At 40.1% G+C, this 27,032-nt stretch overlaps 1 protein-coding gene and 1 pseudogene across 1 annotated transcript; both read left to right on the top strand.

Moving 5' to 3' along the window:
- Nucleotides 1–6,068: 6,068 nt before the first annotated feature.
- On the top strand, nucleotides 6,069–7,824 carry LOC140674242 (uncharacterized; annotated as a pseudogene).
- A 13,479-nt stretch (nucleotides 7,825–21,303) lies between these two features.
- On the top strand, nucleotides 21,304–25,567 carry LOC140674241 (uncharacterized). Its single transcript, XM_072907625.1, has 7 exons — nucleotides 21,304–21,518; nucleotides 21,878–22,438; nucleotides 22,488–22,884; nucleotides 23,016–23,162; nucleotides 23,262–23,546; nucleotides 23,731–23,847; nucleotides 25,160–25,567. The coding sequence occupies exons 1-7, from the start codon at nucleotides 21,304–21,306 to the stop codon at nucleotides 25,565–25,567; spliced, it is 2,130 nt and encodes a 709-aa protein (XP_072763726.1).
- Nucleotides 25,568–27,032: the final 1,465 nt, after the last annotated feature.

The following is a 27,032-nucleotide window of genomic DNA, read 5'->3' as shown; positions in this document are numbered from 1 at the left end:
TAAAAGCTGTAAAAAATTTTCCGACGCCAAAAAAGGTCAAGGATGTACAAGCATTTATAGGATTGGCCGGATTTTATCGGAAATTTATTGAAAATTTTTTCAAAATAGCGAAACCACTCACAAAATTAACCAAGAAAGTAAACAAGTTCGAGTGGACGCAAGCGCAGCAGAACGCCTTTGAAATACTAAAAGAAAAACTAACGACAACACCGGTACTGAAGTACCCAGATTTTACAAAAGAATTTATAGTGACGACAGATGCATCCGACTATGCAATCGGACCCATATTATCGCAAGGACAGATAGGACAAGACCGACCCGTAGCAAGTCGACTAACAAAGGCAGAACAGAATTATAGTACGACAGAGAAAGAGTTACTCGCTATAGTATGGGCCGTTAAACATTTTCGACCATACTTATATGGAACCAAATTCACGGTCGTGACGGATCACAAATCGTTAGTGTGGTTATTTAATGTCACTGACCCCGGATCTCGATTGATCCGATGGAGGCTTAAATTAGAAGAATACGATTATGTAATAATACATAAAGCCGGAATAGCGAACAAAAACGCTGACGCGCTGAGTCGACACGTAGCGGATATCAATGCAATTCAAGAGAAAGAGGCACGCGACGCGAGAACAATGCAAGAATATACGGAAGATGAGAAACAAAAGATATTATACGAATACCACGACGCCTCCCTAGGAGGACATCAAGGAATCGAACGAACAATAAATCGAATTCGACTAATGCATAATTGGAAAGGAATAACAAAAGACTGTCAAGAAAAAATAAGGCACCGTTAATAATCACGGACACTGCCGATAAGCCATTCGGAAAATGTGCACTAGATAGTCGGACCATTAACAACTACAATTACTGGAAACAAATATATCTTAACCTTCCAAGATAATTTAACGATATTTAGTAAAGCGATACCAATAGCGAACCAAGAAGCCGCAACAATCGCAAGAGAATTTACAACGAAAATAATATTCGAGCATGGTATTCCAGAAAAAATACTAACCGACCAAGGAACAAATTTCCTAAGCGAGACGTTTAAAAACACTTGCAAATTGTTAAAAATCGAAAAGATACAAATAACAGCGTATCATCCGGAGAGCAACGGAGCGCTGGAAAGATCACATCGTACACTAGCCGAGTATTTACGACACTATATCAACGCAGATCAAACCGACTGGGACGAATGGATCCCATACGCAATGTTCACGTATAATACTACTCCGCACACAGCGACAGGATTCACACCGTTCGAACTAATTTACGGACACAGAGCAACCCTACCGACAACTCTATCGCAACCGCTAAAACCTACATACACGTACGAAGACTACGCAAGCGAACTGCGAGAAAAATTACGCGCAACGCAACAAGTCGCAAAGGAGCACCTACGCAACGAAAAAATAAAAGCGAAAGAAAATTACAATAAGAAAACACGCGAAACTACATTCGAAGTAGGAGAAAAAGTTCTGCTACACGACGAAACAGTTCGTAGAGGACGATCGAAGATGCTGGATTCCCTGTGGCTCGGACCCTATCTAATTACCGAGAAGAATTCGGACATAAACTATACGATAAAAATGGGAAGAAGGACGATACGCGTACACGTAAACCGATTAAAAGCGTTCATCGAAAATTAGAATAGTAAACGACGACGCGCGCAGAGGAAAGCAAAGAGAAGTAAATGTAAATAAAATAAATCTTACCTTAAAAGGGAGCGCCACGACCGTGGCCACGGCCGCGAACGGGACGATAGACACTCCCGTAAAACCGAAAAACACCCCGGTCTCAAAAGTGGCGCCCTGTCAACCAAAACCGGTGAGGTGGCACCGAGGTAAACGGCGCGTCCGGGATAGGTTCGAAAATCACTTCAGACACTCGAGGCACGAAAGTACGGGAAAAATGGTTTTCCGCGGGCTCTTCGAGAAACCAACTCACCGGTGTCATGCACAATCTGCTGGTCACTCGAAAACTGAATGTCACCTGCGTTGGGAGCTATGAAATTTGCTCGACAATAAACAATCCAACACAAAGCGAAAAGAACCGCACAGGATCGCGACTGAAGACTAACTAAGAGCAAAGAAAGAACAGCGAAAGCAGCTACATGTGCAAAAGCGCAACGCGAATAAAGAATGTACGAAACATTCTAAGAAAGCGCAGTGATATAATATGATACCATTTATATTACAGGAGTCTAATTACCTGGAGCACAGACAGGACAGAAAAAACTGACACCGACGAAGCCTGGAAGATAGAAAGATTCTCACGGGAACTAGGCATATTTTTCGAGAAGATAGGAAAAACCAATCAAGTAGAGTCCACATGGAAAATAGTAATCAAAACAGACATCGCCGCAATAGATCACCGACAAGAGCAGTTAGCAGGATACATGGCGCAAACGAGAGCGTTATGCTATGACAAACCTTTAGAAGAAAAAATGAAAGGAACTTGCAGCCTCTTACTGTAACTGACAGAACAAGAGTACGAAAAATCAATAATTTTATTAACACGTTTAAGAACGACCTATCAGTTAGCAAAGAAAACAAGGACAGGATTAGTAGATGGACTAGGAACCATAACCAAAACGCTATTCGGCACGATGGACGCCGACAACGAAAAAATAATCAACGAACAATTGAAAATGCTGGAAGGAAATCAACAAACGCTACAGCATGCTCTGAAGAATCAAATTAAGGTGTTAAACGCAATCATTGCACACGTAGAAGAATCAGAAAAAATAATACAGGAAAATGAAGACAAGTTTTTAAATGTGACAGAGAAAATGCGACAAAGCTGGATACAGATGAAAACAGGATTCGGACACAGAAAAGAGATGGACGAACATTTCATCGTATTGAACGCGATCATCAGAAGATTAATTACGGATATTACCGATATCGTAAAACATTTAAATAGCGCGAAAAGCGGAATAATAAACATAAGATTACTACTGGTCGAAACCATAATAAATAATCTTAAGGAAATCGCGGCACAGATACCGCAAGGAACTCACTTTCCGTTCAATATTGCACCAGAAAATTGGGGAAAGATCGAGAAATTTATAAAAATAAGCGCACACTACGATAGTATAGGAATAATTACGATAGTAAGATTTTCATTAATAATGTACCCTACATACGAGATAATAAAAGCAATCCCTCTATCCGTCCATAAACAAGACGACACATTTGTATGTATAGAAGTAAGCCAACCGATAATAGCGATAGACACCGATAGTCGAACGTATTTTACAACAATGGAAAGTGAATTAGAAAAATGTATGCGAAACGACAACCAATATATATGCGAAAGAAGTCATCTGACACACCACATAGACAGCCAAGCGTTATGCGAAGTACAGACATACGTACGAACAGACACACATATAAACAGCTGCAACACACGCACATACACGCCAACTCAACGATATGGATAACGCTGATAACTCGTGGATATACTCCGCTAGGAAAAGACAGCCAATAGAAATAACATGTAGTAACGGAGTAACAAAGAAAACCGAAATCAAAAGGTCAGGGCGAATAACAATAAAAGAAAAATGTAAATTAGTAACGCCCGACATAATAATAAAAGCAAGCAAACCCTCCATAACAACATATGTAAATACAAAGATACTCGACTACAACTTAACAAGCATACTGAAAATACAGACGAACGAACCAAAAGACAAGGCAGAAAGAATAAAATTACGAAAAATAATACGGAACCCATCCGAAGTAATGAAACTGAGTAACACACTGACCGAGACAGACAGACAGATAAGTAAAGACAGACTACAGATACGAGAACATGTAATATATCCCGCGATATCAGGTATCACAGGAACAATAATTATACTCAGTATTGTAGTGTTAACTCACCTAGTAAGAAGAAGGAAGCAAACGAAAAAAGAACAACCGGACAAAATAAGCACAATCCAAATAAGCATACCACCAGTACAAAGAGAAAAAATTTATGACAGATACCAACCAGATACAACACTAAATAACGGAAACAACACAGCCATGTTATATTAATAACACAAAATGTAAAAACATAGACTAAGAAGCCAAAATAAGGCAAAGAAAATTTATCGTTAGTAAATTTTCTTTTCCCACAGGGGGAAGGATGTCGTAACCCGATACACTTACCTGGAAAGAGAAAAGTAAATATATAAAATAAAGAAATAAACTAAAATTAAGCGAGCAAAGCAAAGCATTAAAAAGAATTAAATAATAAAATTAAATAAGAATTAAATAGAAAGATTAAGAAAGAAAAATAAGACGTGACCAACAAGAAAGCAAGTCACGGTCAAGCTGAACAAGCATTACGACACCCCAGCACGGAGCACGTCCCGCGCTCGACCCGGAAAACCTCATCCTTCCGCCCTCGAAATTAAAGTGATAAACCGATCGCGAGATCCATCGCGGTCGCTCGTAAGAAAGTCGCTAGCAAGAGAGCCGCGCGTAAACAAGTTATCTACCCATCGGCACGGTTCGTCTACACGTCGACCGAATACGCGAGTTAATAGTAGTATAAGATAAGTGTAACAGTACGACAGAAATATATTCTTTTACTATACAAGTACGGAGTGCGTTCATTAGCTGCCTGAGTTCCAACTCTTTGGGCGAATATCCCGGAAGACCCTATCCTCACGGCACGGGCACCGCAAATACTCTGATTATAACTTTGATAAGACGCATGATTATATTCAATTTTTGTTACATTCTGTCCAAAATATTGCACCAATTCCTCGGGCGGTCGAAGATTTCCAAAACTGTCAAAATACACAACATTATCTCCCCTCTTTGCGTATGCTACCCAATGAGTACTAGGACCCTCAACGTCTTCGAAATTGACAATGCAGCTCTCATTTCGTCGCACGCCGCTTATGGGTAAATTATTGCGCATGAAAACGCCTCTAAAGAAAGGTATGCGCATACGTCTTGCAAGTTGTTCCAATTGTACGTTAGTTGTTACACTCGCAGGCATTTTTAACGTTTTTTTAACGTTTTTTTTTCTTAGCAGTCGTTGAGAACCCCCGTCCACGCTCGTAGGGAGAGAGATAAAGTCCACGACCTTCCATAGCACGATTGTGACGTTGTATTTCTTCGAAATTGGCGTTGCGCGGCCTTGCTATCGTTTACAGCCTTTGCGATTCCCGCTGCTCCACCAGCCAAAGAACCGACTACTCCCAACAATGGTAAAATCGGTAAAATACCACCACGCTTCGCTACTGGAAGTATTCGTTTTTTCAACATCTTTTTCTTTTTCGGTGATTTTTTCATCTTCATTCCCATACCAAATTTCGTTTTTGCCTTTATGGCCGTCCAAACAGCCGTAGCAGCCGCTCTTTCACCAAGAGTCGAATCCCTGGCGGTAATACGTTCCTGCGCCTTCACAGCTAGTATATGATCCGCAACGTGTCGTTCACCGAGGTCGTTGCTTCGCGAGTAAGCTATATCGTGGTCGCGACATGCAGCGTCCAATGGATTGATACCTCGATCGCCTCTAGCCAATCGTTCTTTTAAACGAGTTGCCGGTCCGCAAAACTGATATCCAGGAATATGTAATTCGATAGGAAGCGCGTTTATCGCACGATTCAATAGACCACTACCTCTTATAATTCTCGCTGACATTCGTAGCAATCTTTAATAAATGGTGCTGGACCCTCGTCGATATGTGTTTGCTGCCACGGTAAATTATAATGTTGCAAACATCTACGATACCGCTGTACTTTAGAATCAACCTTTATATGTTCGGGAAGTTTGTCCCACAGTCGTTCCACGTAGCGGCTAAACTGTCTTAATAAAATAATCTTTGGTATATATTGCAACTGTTCAGAGGTAAGCTCGAGAATATGACTGTCGTCTGACAGATGAAAAAACATTTTCAATACTGAGCGGTTTCGATTCGATGCACATCTATAAATAGGTCCTCCCATGACTCATTCTCAAAATGCGGTTTGTGCGGCAAGCGACGATAATCAAAGTTATAAATTTTGATAATAGACTAATGCTTGAAAAAGAATACACAAGCATGGAAACATGTTACCAATTACTATACGCGGTATTATTTGCGGGCCTTCAAATTGTAGTAAGACTAATGTATTGATAAGTCTAATTGAAAATCCGTACGGTGTTCGCTTTGAGAACCTGTACGTATACTCAAAATCACTTCAACAACCGGAATATCAATATTTGGAAAATTTGTTGACACCGATAGACAAAATTGGTTATTTCACATTCTCTAATAATAGTGAAGTCGTTGCTCCAAGCGAGGCGCTTCCGAATTCTATTTTTATCTTTGATGACGTGGCGTGCAATAAACAAGATACGATAAGAGAGTACTTTGCAATGGGTCGACACTCGAGCGTCGACTGTTTCTATCTTTGTCAAACGTATGCCAAGATACCCAAGCATCTTATACGCGACAATGCGAATCTGTTGATTTTATTTCAACAAGATAGTACAAACCTGAAACATGTGTACAATGATCATGTAAATACTGACATGTCATACAACGATTTTCACGCATTATGCCAGAAATGCTGGTAGCACAAGTATGGATTCATAGTTATTGATAAAGACAGCTCGCTGACCAATGGACGATATAGAAAAGGATTTAATGAATTTGCGATACTGTAGAGAGGTTAGTCGCTGTCGACACATCAGTCTAACAACGTCTACAAAATATCCATCATGATAAACAAAATGATGCTGATGATGAACATGAAAAGATTGTGAAAGAGATTGCAAAAACGAGTGAATCAATTCGCAAAAAATATCACGCTTTAAAAACTGGTAAAATTGAGGAAGATGTCGCTTTGGAGAGACATTTTAGGCTAATCACTGAACCTCTAAAACAAATTGTTGAGAATACCATCGATGTAGAATCTGATGCATCGAAAGTGGAGTCGTTTGGTATACCCAAAGAAGAACAAGAGAGCATAAAGCAGAAACAATTAAACATTTCACTGATTTATGAAAAAAAATCAAATGGGGGACAAAAACGATCAAACGATTCATTGATAACTTCTACACCAAATCAATCAAAGCGAATGAAACAATCGACTCCGATAAAAGCTGTACAACAACCTCAAATAATCTCGTCTCCTTCTGTTGAAGAAATTTTTGAGACCACACCCGAAGCGGTTGTGACGTCGGTTCAACGTCAATTACAAACATCCGAGGGTCAGAATATGTTGCGAGAACATCTTGGTCCGCTCGGACAAAGATATATCGGAGCAATTTTGAGCCAAGATAACTCTAAAAGATAAATAACGAGATGGATTACGTATACGGTGTTAAATTTTCCGACGAAGGAATGATGCTCGGCGATAAACATTTCGAAGTGGATAAGAATGATAATATAATCATCAATGGTGTAAAATATGCGGGGACGCCGGGTCTCTATGAATTAATTTTCAAGAGAATTCCCGACGATGCTGTATATACAAAGAACGATATGCATAAATATAAAAGTATATTACTGGCGACAAACCCGCATAGACGTGATAGTAATGTGCGTAATCCAATATTAGGTAACAAAGAATACAAATATAAATATATAATCGCTTCATTATTTCCTATCAAAAGAAAAATTAGAAAAGGTATAAACCTACCACGCACTATAACACTGAGTGAGAATAAAATTGAATACGTACATTGTAACGATCCCAACGAATTGGTAGATCGTTTGCGGCTGCTGGAAGCTTCGCGTCGAGCAGGTAACAATGCTCATGGCAATGAAATCATGTCAATTATCGAAGAGCTTCACGAGGCGGGTTTTATTATAAATTAAACAACATGTTGACGATAGTAGTCAAAACATTTCGTATTGAAATGTCAATAAATTTGGAGTATCGCTCGGTACGTCGAATAATACATACTATGAATGGAACGGATTACTAAGAACGTATGTGCGAGATAACGCTCTGTGTCTGACTAGCGCCGGCTTTGACGCAAGGTTGCGCAAGATACGACGTGTAGTGCAACCGGAAGATGATAACGATGCTGCTAACAAACGGTACGTTGAAATGAGTGTTGAACTTTTGAGGAATAGGCTGAAAGAAATTGAGGAAACAATTATTGCGCTCGAAACGCACGTGCAAACGCTTCAGATAATGATGCATGAAATGCAGAAAATACTTCAGACACGTGTGCAAACTACATCCAACTCAAGAAAAGATACATAAAGAATTATACATGAACTTTTACATTATTATGAAATATGCCACGATCAAATATGCAAGAAAAGAAAAACAACTCTGAAAAGTGACTGCTCGTGGAAGAATTGCACGCTCCGGCGAGAAGAAATTTTCCGCGTAGACGCGTCATAGTATGCGGATACGATGATCTGTGGCAGGCAAACGTGGTTGAGATGCGTCCTTATGCACGAGTCAACAAAGGTTTCAATTACATACTCACTGTTATTGATGTGCTGAGCAAGTATGCGTGGGCCATACCGCTCAAAAGTAAGAGCGGAAACGAAATGTCTGAAACGATCGCGAAACTAATTCGAGATGGTGGAAGATGTCCGAAAAATTTTCAAACAGACAGAGGAAAGGAATTTTATAATGCAAATGTGCAAAAACTCATGAAGAAACATAACATTAATCATTATTCAATGTATTCCATTATGAAAGCCTCGATCGTGGAACGATTCAACCGCACTTTAAAGAACAATATGTGAAAATTGTTTACGCTAAATAGTAATTACAAGTGGATCGACGTTTTATCCCAACTCGTTGCAGAATATAACGCGCGAAAACATCGCACTATCAATATGAGACCTATCGATGTCACTCCAACAATCGCTGATAGACTTTTAAATACAGTATACAATGTAAAAATTGCTGCTCCAGCGAGATTCAAAGTGGGTGATTCGATACGTGTAAGTACATTCAAGACCATTTTCGATAAAGGTTACACATCAAATTGGTCGACCGAAGTGTTTAAAATTGTCAAAATACTAATTCCGCGATATATATATTAAAAGATTCGCGCGGAAATCCAGTAGCCGGAGGACTCTACGAATACGAACTACAACGTGTTGCTAACCCCGACGTGTATCTCGTGGAAAAGGTGATACGTAAAAAAGGAGATGAAGTTTTTGTGAAATGGCTGGGACTTGATAAATCGCACAACTCTTGGATACATAAAAAGAATTTATTATAAACATATAACATAATAAAAATATACATAAATTTACATGAATGAATATATATATTGTGACCGTAAATTTTATTTTTGGCTAAAACTCGTGTACGCTCCTTGATACAGTTCTTGGCCGATGGACTGGTCTACGGCACACCTTCGGCGCGGTCGCTTAATTGATCGTGATTCGGTTCTATTAAAACGATAACGTTTGGGCGCCAGGCGCGAAAATCCGCGCCGTCTCAAATTAACACAATTTTGGCAGGTTGCTCAATCTCGAGAAGCAATTACGATCGCAACGACAACTAACGCGGCTAGTCGAAATTCAAGCGGCAGAGGGGGGGTTGCATAGGAGCTGAACGGGATCGAGAATCGATATTTAGTCAGGGAGAGTCTCCCGGGAAAACAGACACAATTATTACTTGGAAGAATAAATATATTTGACAAGTATTAGGGGGATAAATGTAGTACATAAGAAAACTTTCGGTGTGGAGCGAGAAAGCCTTTCCGAGCGAGTTATCTTAAATGCGACAACTAGACAAATACGTCGCACGCTCGAGACATGTGAAGGGCGCGTGACGGCGCGATGTCGCGGCCGAAGGATCTCGAGTTACGCGTGATTTCGTAGGAATTCCGACTTTTTCGTAGATTGCTCACTTGTTAGGGTCGTGGCGATCGTAGAAATATTTTATTCAATTATAGGTATCAGATCTCGGCCACGAATCGCCCGTTGATCGCGCTAATCGATTTACGCTAGTACTTCGGGAATATATGTAAACATGTGCGGTCGGCCCGCATCGATCTCCGCCATCGATCGCCACGGTATTAATGGCATGTACTATACGGCGTAGGAAGTCCCTCTAACAAGCGAAATACGCAGATCCGACGTCCGTGTGCGCAAATTTACATTAGACAAAATGACGGTACAGTAATTGTTCCCGGATCGCGAGTCGATAAGTAGCGCGGAGCGAGAAGTCGCACGCGACACGCGGTATACGAGCTCGCTTTCCGACGGATACAATTTAACACGCGGTAACAGATTTCGACAACTAAACGGTACGTGATACGGTAATACAATAATGACTATCGGCGGCGAGTATTGAGAGAAACGTTATGCCCTTCTACGACTCGGACGAAATGTGGCCCTCGCGAATCTCATTAACCGTACGGCAACAAATACGCGACGGCGGAATAAAATCTCCCCGCTAATCGCGACAACTAAAATTACGGTAATTATCACAGGATCCGTTCGCCCGAAGTTACCGGTTTGGCGGCCTTACAATCTTTCCTTCTCTCTGTCGTCCGATCTCTCACAGGATGATCCTTGCTAATCGGGTCGATAGGCCTGTCGTCCTCGATCGCTCACCGAACAGTGACAAGCGTGAGGCTTGCGGGAGGCACGTCGACGACATCGTACATAATCAGGCCACCTGCGGCGCTATCGTGGTCCTTAGGGCCAATCACGGCCGCTCCTTATCGCGGCCCGTTCGATTCGGGTTATCGATCCTATGATCCTTCGGTCTCCGCGAGGCAACTTCCCGATGCGGCTTATCGGCAGCTTCCGGTCGGCTCGGTCCGTGCCCTTGGCTTCCCCGAACCCCATGGTTGAGTCCGACCTTTCAGCTCCATAGTCGGGGCTCCGATGCTCAATACGTCGGGAGTGGCCATCCCCTTGACCGTTCTTTCCCGGTCTTTCGCTCTCGGTACGCTTCTGCGGGTATAAACCTTTTAACGGCAGCCGATGTCTCCGCTGATTTATGAATTGTTAAATAAAATGTACGGTCTTTACCGGGCGCGATCTCTCCGCAGTCCTTGGCCTTCGCTCGCCATCACCACTAGGCTCCTCGGACCCGCGCAGCTGTCGACTATAGGTTGTTGTCGCCAAACTCGCAAATAACGCGCGAATATAAAAAAGTAAATTTCGCAGGGCGCTCTCTCTATAATTCAAGGACGCAGGCCCCGCGAAAACCCTTCCCGATCGGGCCTTTCGGCCCTTGTGACGGACGAAAGAAAACGTCACGTCACAACTCCCCCTTCCCAGGAGAGGACCGAGGAGGTCTAGACCGGCGACAGCGTCGACGACCGTCAAATCTGCAATACTTTAAAAAGGCAGAAATCTTTCCACACAACAAGACAACAAACAACCAGAGAAAACGGACTATTACGACTCTCTCTCTCTCTTCGCGCGGACCGCTCGTACCCTGTCGGTCACACCTCTGTGAAGTTGGCATCGCATTTTTTAAAATCGTAAATTTCAGCGAGAGTTCCGTTTGCACCCCAAATAGTTCTACAGTTCTTGGTAGGTTTTAGAAATAGTTCCGGCGAAATACCATAAAAATGGCATTTTGAAAATATGAGGTGCTAACTTCTCGTGGCACCGCAACATGCGAAAAATAGCATTTAAATCATACTATCTTATAGTTCTCGAAGTTCTATAGTTCCTGATACTTTTTAACAATAGTTCTGACCGTTAAATATTAAAAAAAATTTTTTTTTAACTCGAAAACGGCACCTCATTTTTCGATAAAAGTGGTCAAAACTTTTTTGTTCTTGGTTCTACAGATTCGAGCTTTAATAACTTTCGATAGAACTCGTCGAGGTGCAAACAGAACTGTCATCAGAACGCCAGAAATGCGAAAAAAATTTCACCCCCTTAGGGACTTTGAAATTTTCGGACGCGTATAACTAAAAATGGTCAGAACTTTTTTGTTCTTGGTTCTACAGTTTTGAGCCTTCATAACTTTCAAGAGAACTCGTTGGGGTGCGAACGGAACTCTCATTGGAACGCTAGAATTGCGAAAAAAATTTCACCCCCTTAGGGACTTAGAAGTTTTCGGACGCGTATAACTAAAAATGGTCATAACTTTTTTGTTCTTGGTTCTACAGCTTCGAGCCTTCATAACTTTCGAGAGAACTCGTCGGGGTGCGAACTGATAAAAAAAACTTTGTGCTTATGGATGACTTGATGGACATTTCATCCGATTCGTTCGAGTTGTCCGATTTTTCCGAGTCGCCTGATTCACTCTTGATGAACATTTCATCCGATTCATCCGATTCGTCTGATTTGTTCGAGTTTGCCGAGTCGTCCGATTCGATGGACTTTTCGTCCGAACATTCTGGTTTGGATGTAGAATCTTTACACGATAGTGTTCTTGACGGTAATTCTAGTGATTTCAGTGATGTTGTGGAACCTATTATTCGTACGTTAGATGATGTACAAGTTCGTACATATAATGAAATGAAACGGCTGTGCATTATATCTTTTTATTATAAACCTGAGATTTCTGTTAAACACTGTATATCGTGTTTCATGCGATTGCCGGAAAGGTCACAGATTGGGAGTGATGTGGTGCGCACACATCAAAGTGAAGTTTATCAACAGATCCATGATTTATATGAATGCGGTGGATATCTGAGACTGCTGTATCAATTAATACCGTGCAATTTTTGTCCGTTTTGTACGAAAGAAGACTAATGCATGAAAAATAAAAACTATTATTGTGTAAGTGTTGCGATAAGATGCAGTGGAGAGAACACTCCGACGCCCTCGATGGCTCTGTGACTTCTATGGTGCAGTTTTTACAAAATCGTGAAATTGGTTTACCAAAGACTTATACAAAATCGCTAAAACTGTTTTTCGAGATCCGTGACAATATAGATATTTTATGTGATGTGATCAATGAGGATACTGTAGTAGAACTTTTACAATTTGAAGATCCTGTTGTTCCGGAAATAAAGTATCTTCGAAGAGTGAGGCTGCTACTGATAAAAAGATTAAGAAGGATAGACTTTTTAGAAGAGAGAAGAAAGCGACTTGCCTCTCACGCAATTAATACACGCATGTGGTAAACAAAGAAGTTCTGCATGATTTGTGTGTGTATTTATCATTTTTATAAAATTTTAAAGATGCTAATAATGATGTTTTTTTTTCAGAAGACGTTGTGGTGCTCTCCCTCCCTCCCCTTATTTTAATTTTTATCTTTAATATTATCTATTTTATATTGTATATTTTATATTTTTTATGCTGTTCAATTAGAATTATCTGTATGAATGCCGTGTGGAGCAACAGTTCGCGTCAGTCAGCTTTTAATTTTTTTATCAGCTGTGAAGAGTAAGCATTCGTACTAATTCTTATGTCATGCTCATCCCCTACCCATTTTTTTCATCGAGACGTTACCTAGCTCTCGCTGGAGCTAGCATAAAATATCTGACCGTGATCCAGTGAGTACATTTGTGGAGTGAATAAAAAAAGTTTAAAGTTAAACATGTCACAAATTGTTTCATTTATGCATGCAATGTTTGAGACGGGATTCTGCCGCATACGGCTACCCGAGTGGGTTACTTATCGCCGGTACCATCGCCGCGCACTTCGGCAAGCGCGAAATATGGCCCGCGCCTTATTCCAGGCGCTACTGGAGGTCCTGTTTAGAAATGTAAGTAGTTTTTATTATTATTTTTATACGCTTTTTTTATTTATAATATATTTATGTTTTTTTATAGATTTTCGAAATAGAAGCTATCCTGTGCTTGGATACATTAGCATAGCGCACATGGAGGAGGTGCGCTGGGTGCGGGCCTATCACTAGGAGTGCGCGGAGTGGGAGAATTTGTGGAGCGATGGCCCCCGCTCTCGAATGTTAGACGAGGTCTATTTACACATGTACGTCGACATTTTCTGTCTCCGCAGGCTGTTCGGAGAGGAGTCCTATTGTAAGTATGCTCAAATTTTAAATATTTATTTTAAAATATTAATAAAAATGTTCATTTTCTTTTCTGTTACAGCCCCTGCTCCCGCTTTTTAGACGCGGAGTACCCGAAAATGTACGTTGACATTTTCTGTCTCCGCAGATTGTTCGGAGAGGAGCCCCTCATACTGTGAGTATGCTCAAATTTTAAATATTTTTTAAAAAATGTTAATAAAAATGTTCATTTTCTTTTCTGTTACAAAAGCAGCCGTCGCGAGTTCCCCCTCCGTCTCTCTCCCGCCGATTTTTAGTTTTTATTAAATTTTATATTTTATAATTTTAAATTTTATATATATATATATATATATATATATACATATATTAGATCGTAGATTTTTCATATTTTATATTTTATCTTTTCTTTTTTATATTTAAAATTTTATATTTTATATCTTTTTATATTTTAGATTTTATATATATTATATTTTATATCTTTTTTATTATATTTTATATATTAGATTTTAGATTTTTTTATATTTTATATCTTTTTATATTTTATATTTAAAAAAAACACACACACTTTATATGTACACACATACACATTTTTTATGATTAAAAATTTTGTTAATGGTAAATATGTGTATTGAGTTTTGCGTCTTCATTATCTATCCCATCCTTCTTCCTCTTCTTAGGATTAATTAGATAATATTTAATATATATAAAAAATAAGATATAATAATAATAATAATAATAATAATAATATAATAATATAATAATATAATATATAAAAAATTTAATCTGCGTTCTCGCGTACGTCTTAGCCTCCGTCTTATCGCGCTCCCGCTATTCTTTCCCCTCATCCTTCTTCTTTCTCTCTCACACTATCTTTCTATTGTAATCTTCTCCTTTTCCCACCACTCATGCTCTCATTGTCCTACGCTATGTACAATGTGCATAGCGCTCTCCTTATCCTATTCTATACTACGCGTTTCCGTCTATCGCGTTGCGAACGCCTATCGCGCCGTCTCTCTCTACCGCGTTGCGAACGCCTATCGCGCTGTCTCTCTCTCTCTCTATCCATCATCCTACTCGCGGACCTCTCTTCCCTCTCCGCAAACCCCTCGTCTACGACCGTGTCGCGGACCTCTCCCTCCTCTCCGCAAACCCCTCGCCTACTGGCCGCGTCGCGGACCTCTCCCCCTCCCCGCGTATTCCTCGTCTACAAACCGCGCCGCGAACCTGCGTGACGTCATCCCCCGCGCCCGCGGTTTCCCCCGCCCCCGCACCCCCCTCAAGCACCTGGGTTAGAATCTCTTTTAACACTACAAAAGTATATATCGAGAAATGATAAATCTTTTAGCTGAATGCGAACGTTACGTTCTATTTCCTTGCTATTACTCTTGATCAGAAGTTTTATAATACTGCTATTAATGTTACTATTGATAGAAAGATTTATCTCTATTTCGTTCATTAAATATCGCGCACATTCGTTGACACTGTTGGAAATTAAATTTAGTTGATTCAAACGAGCGTTTACACATCCAACTATATTTTCCAGTCCCAGAAAGATTGCTCTCTGCATTACTATCGCAACGCTGTAAGTTTTCCGTTTCTTCGGTGTAGGTCCGTTTGCGTTCGTATCTTCGATGTTTTCGGAAGGAAGATCTTCTTGTACGTTTTCGCGATACGCTACTAGCACAGCTCTAGCACCATATGCGGTAGTAAAATTTATAATTATTTTGTCGATGATAATCGTACTCTGCTTAATTTTATCACCGTTTAAATACAAAGACATCTGTTCCATGTTTTCTTGAAATTTCTGCCACGATTCCATATCGAAGCAAATTCCTTCAGCGCTATGAGATGATAATTTAACAATCGGTAGAAAATCCAGTTCCTCTCCATCCGTCGCCATAAGGCCCACATGAATTTTCTTCGTATAGGATGATTTCAGGCCATATGTTGTAGATAACAACATACGTTGCAGTTCGATTTTTCCCACGAAATTGCATTCTGACTTAGAAGCGCTGACTGAATACAAGGATTTCTTGAAATTTGAAATTTCCTTACGTTTATCCATGATAGCTGCTTCTGCGTAGAAAATCGAAGTTCGAATAATCGCGCTCAGAGTACAAACAAAAACAACGAACTTTTACAGTTGAACTTGCTAGTTCGGATGGCAGGAAACGACTGAACTTAATTTTCCCGAATACTTAAATTAGAAAGATGAAATAGAAAAGTGATGGGAAAAATGCGCGCGCTGAATAATAAAAAATTATGTGTATGGAATTTTAAATCAATTTAAAAAATAGATTATAAAAATGTGCGTTACCTTCCATAGTTTGCATTGTGTCGCGTAAAGTTCAGAGAATAATATTTTTATAACGTAGTTTTACAAAAATCGTGAAAAATATAATAAAAGAAAATTTTTCATATACAGGGTGGACTATTTTAATCCATCCAGTTGAATATCTCGAAAACCAAGCCCGGGAGAGAAAAATGTTTCAGACAAAAGTTGTATGGTTTCGAGGGGGCCATAAGATGGTACCATTGGTTTGACCTTGAAAAGTCATTTAAAGGTCACTTCAAGTTTTTTAAATGGAACACCCTATATATTTTTACATATTCTTGTAGCTCATCTCGAGAGCTTTTCAAAACACTTATGACAAAGTATTTTTTGAGTTATAAGGCTTCAAAGTTGCAGTATTTTGACATAAAATACAAAATATCTCATAAAAAATTCATTTTTTTATTATCTTACTCTAATACTTTTATGCACAGAATAATGAGACAAATCAATTGGTGTAAAGAAAACACATAATTATGTTAAAGTAAAAATGTGTAACTGTTAGTTGCAAATTCAGATTTTTACTTTAACATAATTATGTGTTTTAATTATGCCAATTGATTCGTCTCGTTATTCTGTGCATAAAAGTATTAGAATAAGATAATAAAAAAATGAATATTTTATGAGATATTTTGTATTTTATGTCAAAATACTGCAACTTTGAAGCCTTATAACTCAAAAAATGCTTAATGAAAAATACTTTGTCATAAGTGTTTTGAAAAGCTCTCGAGACGAGCTACAAGAATATGTAAAAATATATAGGGTGTTCCATTTAAAAAACTTGAAGTGACCTTTAAATGACTTTTCAAGGTCAAACCAATGGTACCATTTTATGGCCCCCTCGAAACCATACAACTTTTGTCTGAAACATTTTTTTCTCCCGGGCTTGGTTTTTGAGATATTCGACTGGATGGATTAAAATGGTCCACCCTGTATATGTATATACAGGGTGTCCCAGAACAACCTTCCGTCCGTAAAATGACGTATTTCTGACACAATTCTAAGACAATTTTTCCTTTACCAAAATTTGATTTGAAGCGTAGTTTTTGTGTTATAAGCAAAAATAGCTAGCAAATCACGCGTCGAGTATAGAAGGCAGGCAGGAGCGGCGCGGCGCCGCGCACCGCGAGCGCGGCCGCAGCTGACCGTCCGACGGGTGATTACCGCCGCATGAGTTGCTAACTATTTTATCTTATAGCATAAAATTATGCTTTAAATAAAATTTTGGTAAAGAAGGAAATGTCTTATAATTACGTCAGGAATAAGTGTTTCTTAAAATAACGTTGGACGCTGCGATCAGCTGATTGCTACACGCGATGTGTCTCTCAGCTGAGCCGGAAAATCAATATATCGATCAGTCTGAAGTCGTTGACAATGTCGATGACAATTGATTTAACTCAAAAACTAAGCTTCAAATAAAATTTTGGTAAAGGAAAAATTGTCTTAGAATTGTGTCAGAAATACGTCATTTTACGGACGGAAGGTTGTTCTGGGACACCCGGTATACACACATATATATATATATATATTTATATATAAAATTGTATTCAATATAAATTTAGAGAAAGAATTTCTAAAACGTGCCAAGAAAAAAAACAAAACCTTGCGTCACATATAAAAGTTATAAAAAAAAGATATTTATTTATTGCTTGTTGGTTTTTCCAAAATTTTTTCACGACACATTTCTTATAGCAAGCCGCCGGGAAAATAAAGAAAATAATAAAGATTACCGAAATTTTTTCACGACATATTTCTTATAACGAGCCGACGCGGAAATAAAGAAAATAATAAAGATTACTTCACGTAACAAAAAAGGAATAATCGTTTATTGCTTGCTGGTTTTTCCGAAATTTTTTCACGACATATTTCTTATAAAGTGCCGCCGGGAAAATAAAGAAAATAATAAAGATTACTTCACGTAACAAAAAAAAAGGAATAAGTGTTTATTGCTTGTTGGTTTTTCCGAAATTTTTTTCACGATATATTTCTTATAAATAGTCGGCGAGAAAATAAAGAAAATAATAAACATTACCGAAATTTTTTCACGACATATTTCTTATAACGAGCCGCCGCGGAAATAAAGAAAATAATAAAGATTACTTCACGTAACAAAAAAGGAATAATCGTTATTACTGTACGTAACAAAAAAAGAAATGTAAACGTGGGAAATAGATTATTTCCAAAACTTTCTTTGAACTTACCGTTAATCCATCATAAAAGAAGAAAATATAATAATAAAACATTCTTTTGAAGGTTTTGCATTGTATTGTCCTATTGCATTTTGTTTAATAACCTGACCAATGCAAAATCAAAGAATTTTCCCCTCTTCCTAAAGAGGCGTTTTCTTTAAAATGTATAAATATGGTTCTCCGTATTGGAAAAAGTACATTTCAAGTTCCGAATTTGAATTGTATTCATCACGTGAGTTACAGTGCAAATAATTAATTATCATGACGAATCTTAAAAAACGTTGTAGAAATTTGCCTTTCACTGGCACAGAGTTTGTGCGGCAAGAAATTTGACAAATTGTTATCGGGATTAACAAGCGACGACGAAAAAAATTATCGCGTCTCCGGAAAGTTCGCTGGTGAGTGTCCTAGCGTGGTACTCGCGGTATTATTCCGCCTAGGGCATTTTTGCAATTTTCGCGAACTTTTGAATATCGCCAAAGAAGTTATCGAATCGCGGATCTGTTTTAGTGAAAAAGAGAGCAATGCTGGTGGGCATATAGAATTTCTTCGGCTGCATTTTCATCGATTTCTCCAGAATTCGAATGGTAAGTTTTTATTTTTACTTTTATCGGTTTTAAAATTATAAAATATGTTATTTAAATCAAACAATTTTTAGACCCAACGCGCCCGATCGCGATCGCGACAGTCGAAGGAAATCGTCATCCTCGAATAAACGAAGATCGAACCGGTAGATTAAGTTTACGCAGGAGACGTCAAGCAGACACGTCGCCAGAGGCAGGACCTTCACGTAAGTTTTAACACATATTTTATAGCGATGATGAAAAACAAAATATTATTTTTCAAATTTTTAAATACCGTACATTTCAGGACGGGCTCGCATAGTGTTAACTTCAGAACCTCCTGTTATCGATTTAACGGAGGGGGATGAGAATGACGCAGAGGAACCGCTTTCCGGAGAAGTTAGCTCGATTGACAAAGTGGTCATATTCTCCCAGTTTGCAAGTAAGTAAAAAATATTACATCGAATAAAAAAAATAGCGCAAAAGATTTTTTTAAACAAGAGAAATAATACAATATTTTTTAGATTACATCGCAGCAAACGAAGAAGTACGGAATGAAGACCTGAGGGAGGGAAATGAAGAGTCAGAAATAGAATCGGGCGAAATGATTGAGGAAGAAAAAGAAGAAGAAGAAGAAGAAGAAATGAGAGAAGAGGAAGAAGAAGCGGAAAGCGAGGAGGAGGAAGAAAAAGAAAATGATATAAATGACGTGTCGATGATAGAAGAAGGTAATAACTTAACACATTCTTTAGTTCTTCTCTTACGTTTAAATTTTATTTTAATTGAAAAAATTTTACTAAGAAACTTTTACTCAACAATTATCGTCTCCGATATTTCATACACGCCGGTGTACGATCCCTAAACATATACCGACGTAACAGAAGGGAGAATATTAAAACGAGTAAGTTAGCTTAACATAAATAAATAATAACATAATAATTTTACATTATTAACAAAATTTAAACGTAAGAAAGAAATATTTTACAAAATATTTCATCAAAATAATTTAATTATTCTTATTTTTCACAGTACAGATCGGGAGTGGAAGAAGGCGTAATACAACGTCAACAACATCAACATCAGTAAGTACGCGTAGGAGAAGAAGAAAATCAGTCGCATGCAGATAAGGAAACACTTGACGCTGTGGAAAACGAGCCCGATAGAAGAGAAGAGGAGGGTGTATATACTGGCGATCAGGTAGAAAATAATTTTAGAAATATTGTATTATTATCGGAAAACGTGCGCCAATTTAGAAATTTCGGTATAGAGGGACGCAAAATTAGTTTTCGTATCCAACCCGTACCCGAGGGGGCTAATGTATATAACTGGCTAGAGAATGCGTTTCGGGAACTTCACACGTACGTAACGCGTTCGTGCGTACCAGGTGATTACGTCGGGATGACTTTTGATTCCGGAAATTTTACGCGTGGATCCGCAGGTATATCGTTCCGACCATTTCGCGACTTGATTAACGAGAATATTTGGAATCTTGTAAGTTCGTTAGCGCAAAGTTGCGACGATCATGATATAGCTCTAGCGTTTAATATCCGCGTTTCTAAAGTTACTCCTCCTCAGGAACGCGGACATAAGGCACTTACATGGAATATTATTGTTAAGCGTTCGATTTTAACGATTTCCAATTCGGACAATTTTTGTCTCCCTCGTGCGCTTGTATCCGCTCAAATTTTTAACGAGCGTGGAAATTTGCGCACGGGAGAGTTACATGAAAAATGAAACGCAGTGAGACGACAAAACTCTGTGTTACAACGCGACTTAGCGTTGTAACTTACGAGGAATGCAGGTGTCACGATTCCAGAGAAAGGAAGCGGAATTCCCGAAATCGAGCGCTTTCAACAATATCTCGCCGGGGATAATATTGCTATAGTGATATATAATATCGTTACTTTTAGTCGGGGCGGTAAACCGTTGTACAATGGGGTTGAATTCTTAGCCGCACTACAGCGAGAGACAAGAACGTGCTTAAATATATTATTTCATCTGGATATAAAGCATTTCGACGTAATTTTAAATTTAAGGGCCGTCGCGGGTGGGCGAGGATACTGCGTTCCGTGTAATTTAAGTTATCGCTCCGATAAGGGGGACCATCGATGCTCTAACAAATGTCCGCGATGTAACGCGATGCCGCCGTGCGAGCAAACAGATACGCCACATATTAGATGCGATAATTGTGGACGGGGATTTTTTAATCGTGAGTGCTTGAAGCGTCACCGTGCGCGGAAATCATACGATGGAAAATCGCAAAAAAGCGTTTGCGAAATTGTACGATTTTGTAATGATTGCGGTCGGTTAATTCAAAGAAATAAATAACACGAATGCGACATGGCTTATTGCGGCGTGTGTCATTCTTTACAATCGCTGAACCACCTTTGTTATATGTTACCTATTCGGCGCGACGATAATTCCAATCCTTATTGTGCGGAATTTATCGAAGAGAATAGGGAGCAAGAACAACGGAGGAACGGCGGCGAAAATAATTGTATACCCGCACGTAAAAAAAGCCGCGTAGCATTCGTGTTTTACGACTTTGAGACGAGGCAAGACGAAACGCTCCAAGGTACCACGAATGTAAAAATTCACGTGCCTACGCTCTGCGTCGCTCATCAAATTGCGAGTCATGCGCGAAAATAAATGAAACCTCGGTGTGATGTCGTTGGTGCGGGATTCGGGAATATATATTTCATCGTAATCCCGTACAGGAATTTGTAGATTTTGTAATGCGTCCGACAAAATATTTTAAACAAATATTTTGTATCGCACATAACGCTAAATCGTTTGATACTCAATTTATTTTACATCATATCGTGGAAAACCGTATCTCGTTAGAGCCGCGAGTAATTTTAAACGGAACGAAAATAGTTGTATTAACGGTGGAACGTACAAAATTTATCGATAGGGTTAATTATATGCCGATGCGTTTATCCGAATTACCCAAGGCTTTCGGTCTGACGGATATTTCGAATAAAGGTATTTTTCCTCACTTATTTAATACTATCGATAATCAAGTTTATGTCGGTCCACTGCCCAATGTACAATATTATTCACCTGATTCCATACAGGTGAAAGAACGCGAAAAATTTTTGGCATGGCACTCCGAGATGACGCGTGCAAACTATGTGTTTGATTTTCAACGCGAAATATTGGATTATCGCCGTAATGACGTAGATATTCTTAGACAAGCGTGCATGGCTTTTAAAAAGATCTTTTTACAGCACAGGGATGTGTGTCCATTCAAGGAATGTACAACTATTGCTTCTACGTGCATGAGAGTATTCAGAAAAAACTTGCGCAAAAGAGAGATAGGTGTTATTCCTGTGGGTGGTTACAGACGTGTAAATATTCAGTCGCGCAAAGCTCTACAGCGGTTAGTGTGGAAGGAGCGTGAGCTCGGTCATCGCATTATCCACGCAGGGCGAAGCAGGGAATATCGTTTATCCGATGGCACGCTTGTCGATGGGTACTACGAGTCTGTGGAAAACGGAGTAACGCAATATTACGTGTTACAGTTTCACGGATGTTTCTGGTTGTTCAAAATGTTTTCGAGTCAATCGCGATAAACCGCTTTCTTCAGATCATACAGATACAAACGATTTACGTTATAAGCATACCGTCGCAACGACATCTTATCTTCAAACACGGGGATACAGGGTGATAGAGAAATGGGAGTGCAACTTTGATCACGATATAAATGAAAATATTGAGATGCGTAAATATTTACATCATCAAATGTTAGACAACAAACCGCTCGATCCTCGACACTCCTTCTACGGAGGGCGCACGGAAAATATTGTGACGCGCTACGAGATTACGGGAACGGAGAAGATACGATATGTTGATGTATGTTCACTGTACTCGTATGTGTTGAAAACCGGTGCTTTTCCGATCGGGCATCCAACGATATACGTAGGTGAGGAATGCGTGGAATTAATCGGAATATCGCCGGATATAATTTCGAGTCGGTCGAAGGAATCGTTCGTTGCAGAGTACTTCCTCCCCGCAATTTTTTTCACCCTGTATTACCCTATTGCGTGCAGGGTAAATTATTATTCGCCTTGTGTCGTGCTTGTTGCGAAACATTTTCTCAATCCACGTGCGCTCATGAACCTTCCGAACGCGAATTCGAAGGTACATGGATATGCGAATTAAAGAAAGCTATTGAGAAAGGTTATTTTGTGACAGAGGTTAGTGAGATTTGGCAGTATAATGTCACTCGTTATAATCACACCACGCGCCAGGGAGGTCTATTCGCCGGATATATAAACACATTTTTACAATTAAAGCAGGAGGTTAGTGGTTGGCCGAGCGAATGCACGGATGACGATGCTAAAGAGCGATATCTTTGTAAGTACGAGGAAATAGAAGGTATTACTCTTGAGAAAAATAACATCGTACACAACCGCGGTTTACGTTCGGTCGCGAAACTAGCGTTAAATTCTTTTTGGGGAAAATTTGGTCAACGCAAAAACTTGCCACATACTGACATCGTTAAAACGCAGCAGAAATTAATGAGCCTACTCACTAGCCTGCAACATGAAATAACCGATATATTGCCCGTAAACGACGAGGTAATATATGTTTCGTCACAAATGCGACAAGAAGCAATCGTACCATCACCTCTTACTAATGTAGTAATAGCAGCTTACACAACAAGCAAGATTAAAATTATACGGATATTTAGAAAAATTAGAAAGCCGCGTTTTGTATTATGATACCGATTCATGTATATACGTGAGTACCGGCAATCCTCAGGAATACGAACCGCGTACGGGTAATTTTTTAGCCGATATGACGGATGAACTCGCAAACTACAGCGAGGGTAGCTACATAAAGTTCGTATCCGGTGGACCGAAATTTTACGCGTATGTGGTTTGTACACTCGATAGACTCACTCGTGAAGTTTGTAAAATAAAGGGTATAACTCTGAACTTCGAAAACTCGCGCTTAGTTAATTTTATTAGCATTAGAGAACAATTATTACAAAGAGAAAAAGGGGAACAGGCAGAGGAACAAGTAGAAGAAACAACCCCTGAATCGACGATAAATCTTTGGTTTAAAGCCATTCGGCGCACAGTGTTTCATGATATAATTACGTGTGATGAAACAAAAAGATGTGCGCCTGTGCTATTAAAACGAAGATTTATAAAAACAAAACGATATTCTCTACCGTACGGATATTTATCAGAAACTTGATAGTGTTACGTCCCGGCACCAAAATTTTTCTCATTTACTTCTAAAAAATACTAAACTTATAATATAAAGCCAAACGACAAGTTACCGACTACATTTTAGCCGATAAGTTATTCACTAACACAAGTTACCCATTATAACCGTTACCGACTCTAACCGACAGTACGAAACGTTAATCATAAAATAGCTGCTCTCCCACCACCATAAGACTCTCCCGCTACTCCGAACCCTTAGATAACCCTTCCTACGCGCCCACCCCACTTTTCAACCCTGACCCGCACAAACTGAGGGACCTCGAAACAGTCCCAAAAATCGTCACATCAATCCGAGACTCTGAGCGATGCACTTCTCTCTCTAGAAGTGCTCCTCATCCTTGCGATTCTATTTCCATACGCGGTTCCATTTCCAAACACTGTTCCAAATCAGCACGCTTTCCATATCCACATTCGTTTCCATTTCGGTACGCGATTCTATTTCATACAGTTCCTCTGCAACGTCATTCTACTTCATGCGAGCGCCTGCTATATCGTTACTTTATTATACTACGTCTGTACACCCTGCGTCAGTTCTCCGCGCCGATAGCTCTCCGATTCATATTCACGCGTCACCACCGTAACCATTCAATGTAAGTTTAGTCAAAATATACATATATCTACAAAATCTCACTGTGCATTAATACCGAAACGTACCTGAACCCAGTCCGCATTTTCTACGTTTGGCGTCATATTAAGTTCCAATCCGACCCTCAACCGATCTGGTTTCGACCATTAACCAAATTAACGACGTAGCGGTGCAAACAATTGCACGCTCGTTACTCCTCTCCCCAGCCGATATCGTGCTAATACTCTGCACATACGGTACTCCTACCCTAAGACCAACTTATACCTTCTCCTGGAAGCATCGTGCTAATATTCTGCACATGCCACCTCCCTACCTCAAAACCAATGGTCGAACCCAGCGAACACGCGAAATTAACTTGATCTTTTTGTAGATGCCAAAAATAAGAAGAGGCGGACACAAATTCCACGCGCGACGTTTGTATTACGAATACAAATACGCCCCCGTCAGTGAAGCGGATAGTGAATTCCTCGGGACGGATCGTCTATATTTTGACTTAGAGTACGAGGCGTACTTTAACCCGACGCTACGAACAAAGCAGGTCAAACCTCTGAGGACGGACATCCGCATAAAGTCTATGGGATATTTTCCGTGGCCGCGCAAACTGATACAGTTGGACACACAGCTACTGTTCCCCCCTCTGCCGCCCGCGAATTACGTACCGGGAGATCCGAGGAAGACCCGCTACCTCCAGATACGCGACGAAATATTATACCTAAATTACGGGTGTTCCACCCCCGAGCACTGGGGTTCCGCGGAACAACCGATAGTAATAGATTAATATTACACGGAACGAAATATAACGATATCTCGTAGCAGCGTCACTCAAAATACGAAGCTAGGAAAACCTAGAGTTTTCTCGTGCCTGCACTTTTACGACCGACCCTTTTTTTTTGCTTCCTGCGTTTCGCTTGGGCCAGCTCGCCCTCCACTAAACCCTTCCAAAATAGTATTTTCGCCCCGCGCTGCAGAGACCGGTTTACGACCGACCCTTTTTTTATTATTTCCTGCACTTCGCGTTGACCGTTCTCTCTCTCGTCGAGATTTTTTCGAAGACAATACTTGTTTCCAAGTTAATACTCGATTCAAATATTGTATAACGCGCGTGTTATTTTATTCATTAATTTGTAAACAATTAATATTTAAACCGAATAAATATAGGAAACCTATTTTTCGTTATTCAATTATTTTTTACTCCTTCCTTATTTAACCATGACCTATTGACAACACACCTACATGTGTTACGGACAACTGCGCCCATACGGGAGGGCCACCCCTCCTCTCCCGCCGTCGAAGCGCGTCACCGATTAGGAAACGTCCGTTGCACTTACATCTCGGGATTCGCTCATAAATTAGAACTTACCCCGTATTGCGCATCTTGCTTTGTAAATTCCGACGACATTGATAGAGATTCTTGCGCGTACTTTAACGTACACCTCGCGCTCGACAGCACGCGCTATTCCGGCGTGTATTGCACGGTCTGCTCTCGTAATCTAGCAGAGTTTTTCCCGTTCGACTGCGACCGGTGCGTTAACACCTACGCCGACTTCCTCAGAGATTTGAGAAATAGAAACATCTATTAAAGTCTTCGTTAGCGGAACCATCCCCGAGGAGTTCACATCACGCGACTTCCCTTAGTCAGTAATCGCCATATCCCTATTACTTCGCCGTTGGTAAGGAAAAACATCCATCGTCCGGATAAGCCTAGTCGCGAGGAATCCCCAGAAGCTTAGCTTCTGAAATACGCGACCGGTCAGGCGAAAGGTCCGACCACTCTTAGGAGCCGCGACCCCGTTTGACGTAACAAAATTGGTGACAGCGGTGGGATACGAGAAAATCCGGCACGATGGAAACTCGCTCCAAGAAGGCTTCAACAACTCCGGAAAGTAGTGCATCGAGTGGGAATGACACCGTTCTGAGTAGTCAGGAACTGGAAGCGATACAAGTTAGACTAAAACTAAAAGAAGAATCATTGGCGCGCCAAGCCAAGGAATTAGAAGAAGCCCGACAAAAGCATCAAGAGAATGTGCGAACTTTCGACGAATTCCACCTGCTCACCGAAAAAGTTCACATCACGCGACTTCCCTTAGTCAGTAATCGCCATATCCCTATTACTTCGCCGTTGGTAAGGAAAAACATCCATCGTCCGGATAAGCCTAGTCGCGAGGAATCCCCAGAAGCTTAGCTTCTGAAATACGCGACCGGTCAGGCGAAAGGTCCGACCACTCTTAGGAGCCGCGACCCCG

The sequence above is a fragment of the Anoplolepis gracilipes genome, chromosome 15 (assembly GCF_047496725.1).
Source record: "Anoplolepis gracilipes chromosome 15, ASM4749672v1, whole genome shotgun sequence".
Taxonomy (NCBI): Eukaryota; Metazoa; Arthropoda; class Insecta; order Hymenoptera; family Formicidae; genus Anoplolepis; species Anoplolepis gracilipes.
Note: the sequence above shows the minus strand (reverse complement) of the source record. Positions and strands in the feature narration are given on the sequence as shown.

Bases quoted from the DNA above. Each gene is read 5' to 3' on its own strand.
- LOC140674241 (XM_072907625.1), top strand. From the start codon at position 21,304: ATGGCTTATTGCGGCGTGTGTCATTCTTTACAATCGCTGAACCACCTT. The intron at 22,439-22,487 runs GTACTACGAGTC...TACGTGTTACAG, and splicing joins GATGGCACGCTTGTCGATGG to TTTCACGGATGTTTCTGGTT. The intron at 23,547-23,730 runs GTAATATATGTT...GGCAATCCTCAG, and splicing joins TATTGCCCGTAAACGACGAG to GAATACGAACCGCGTACGGG.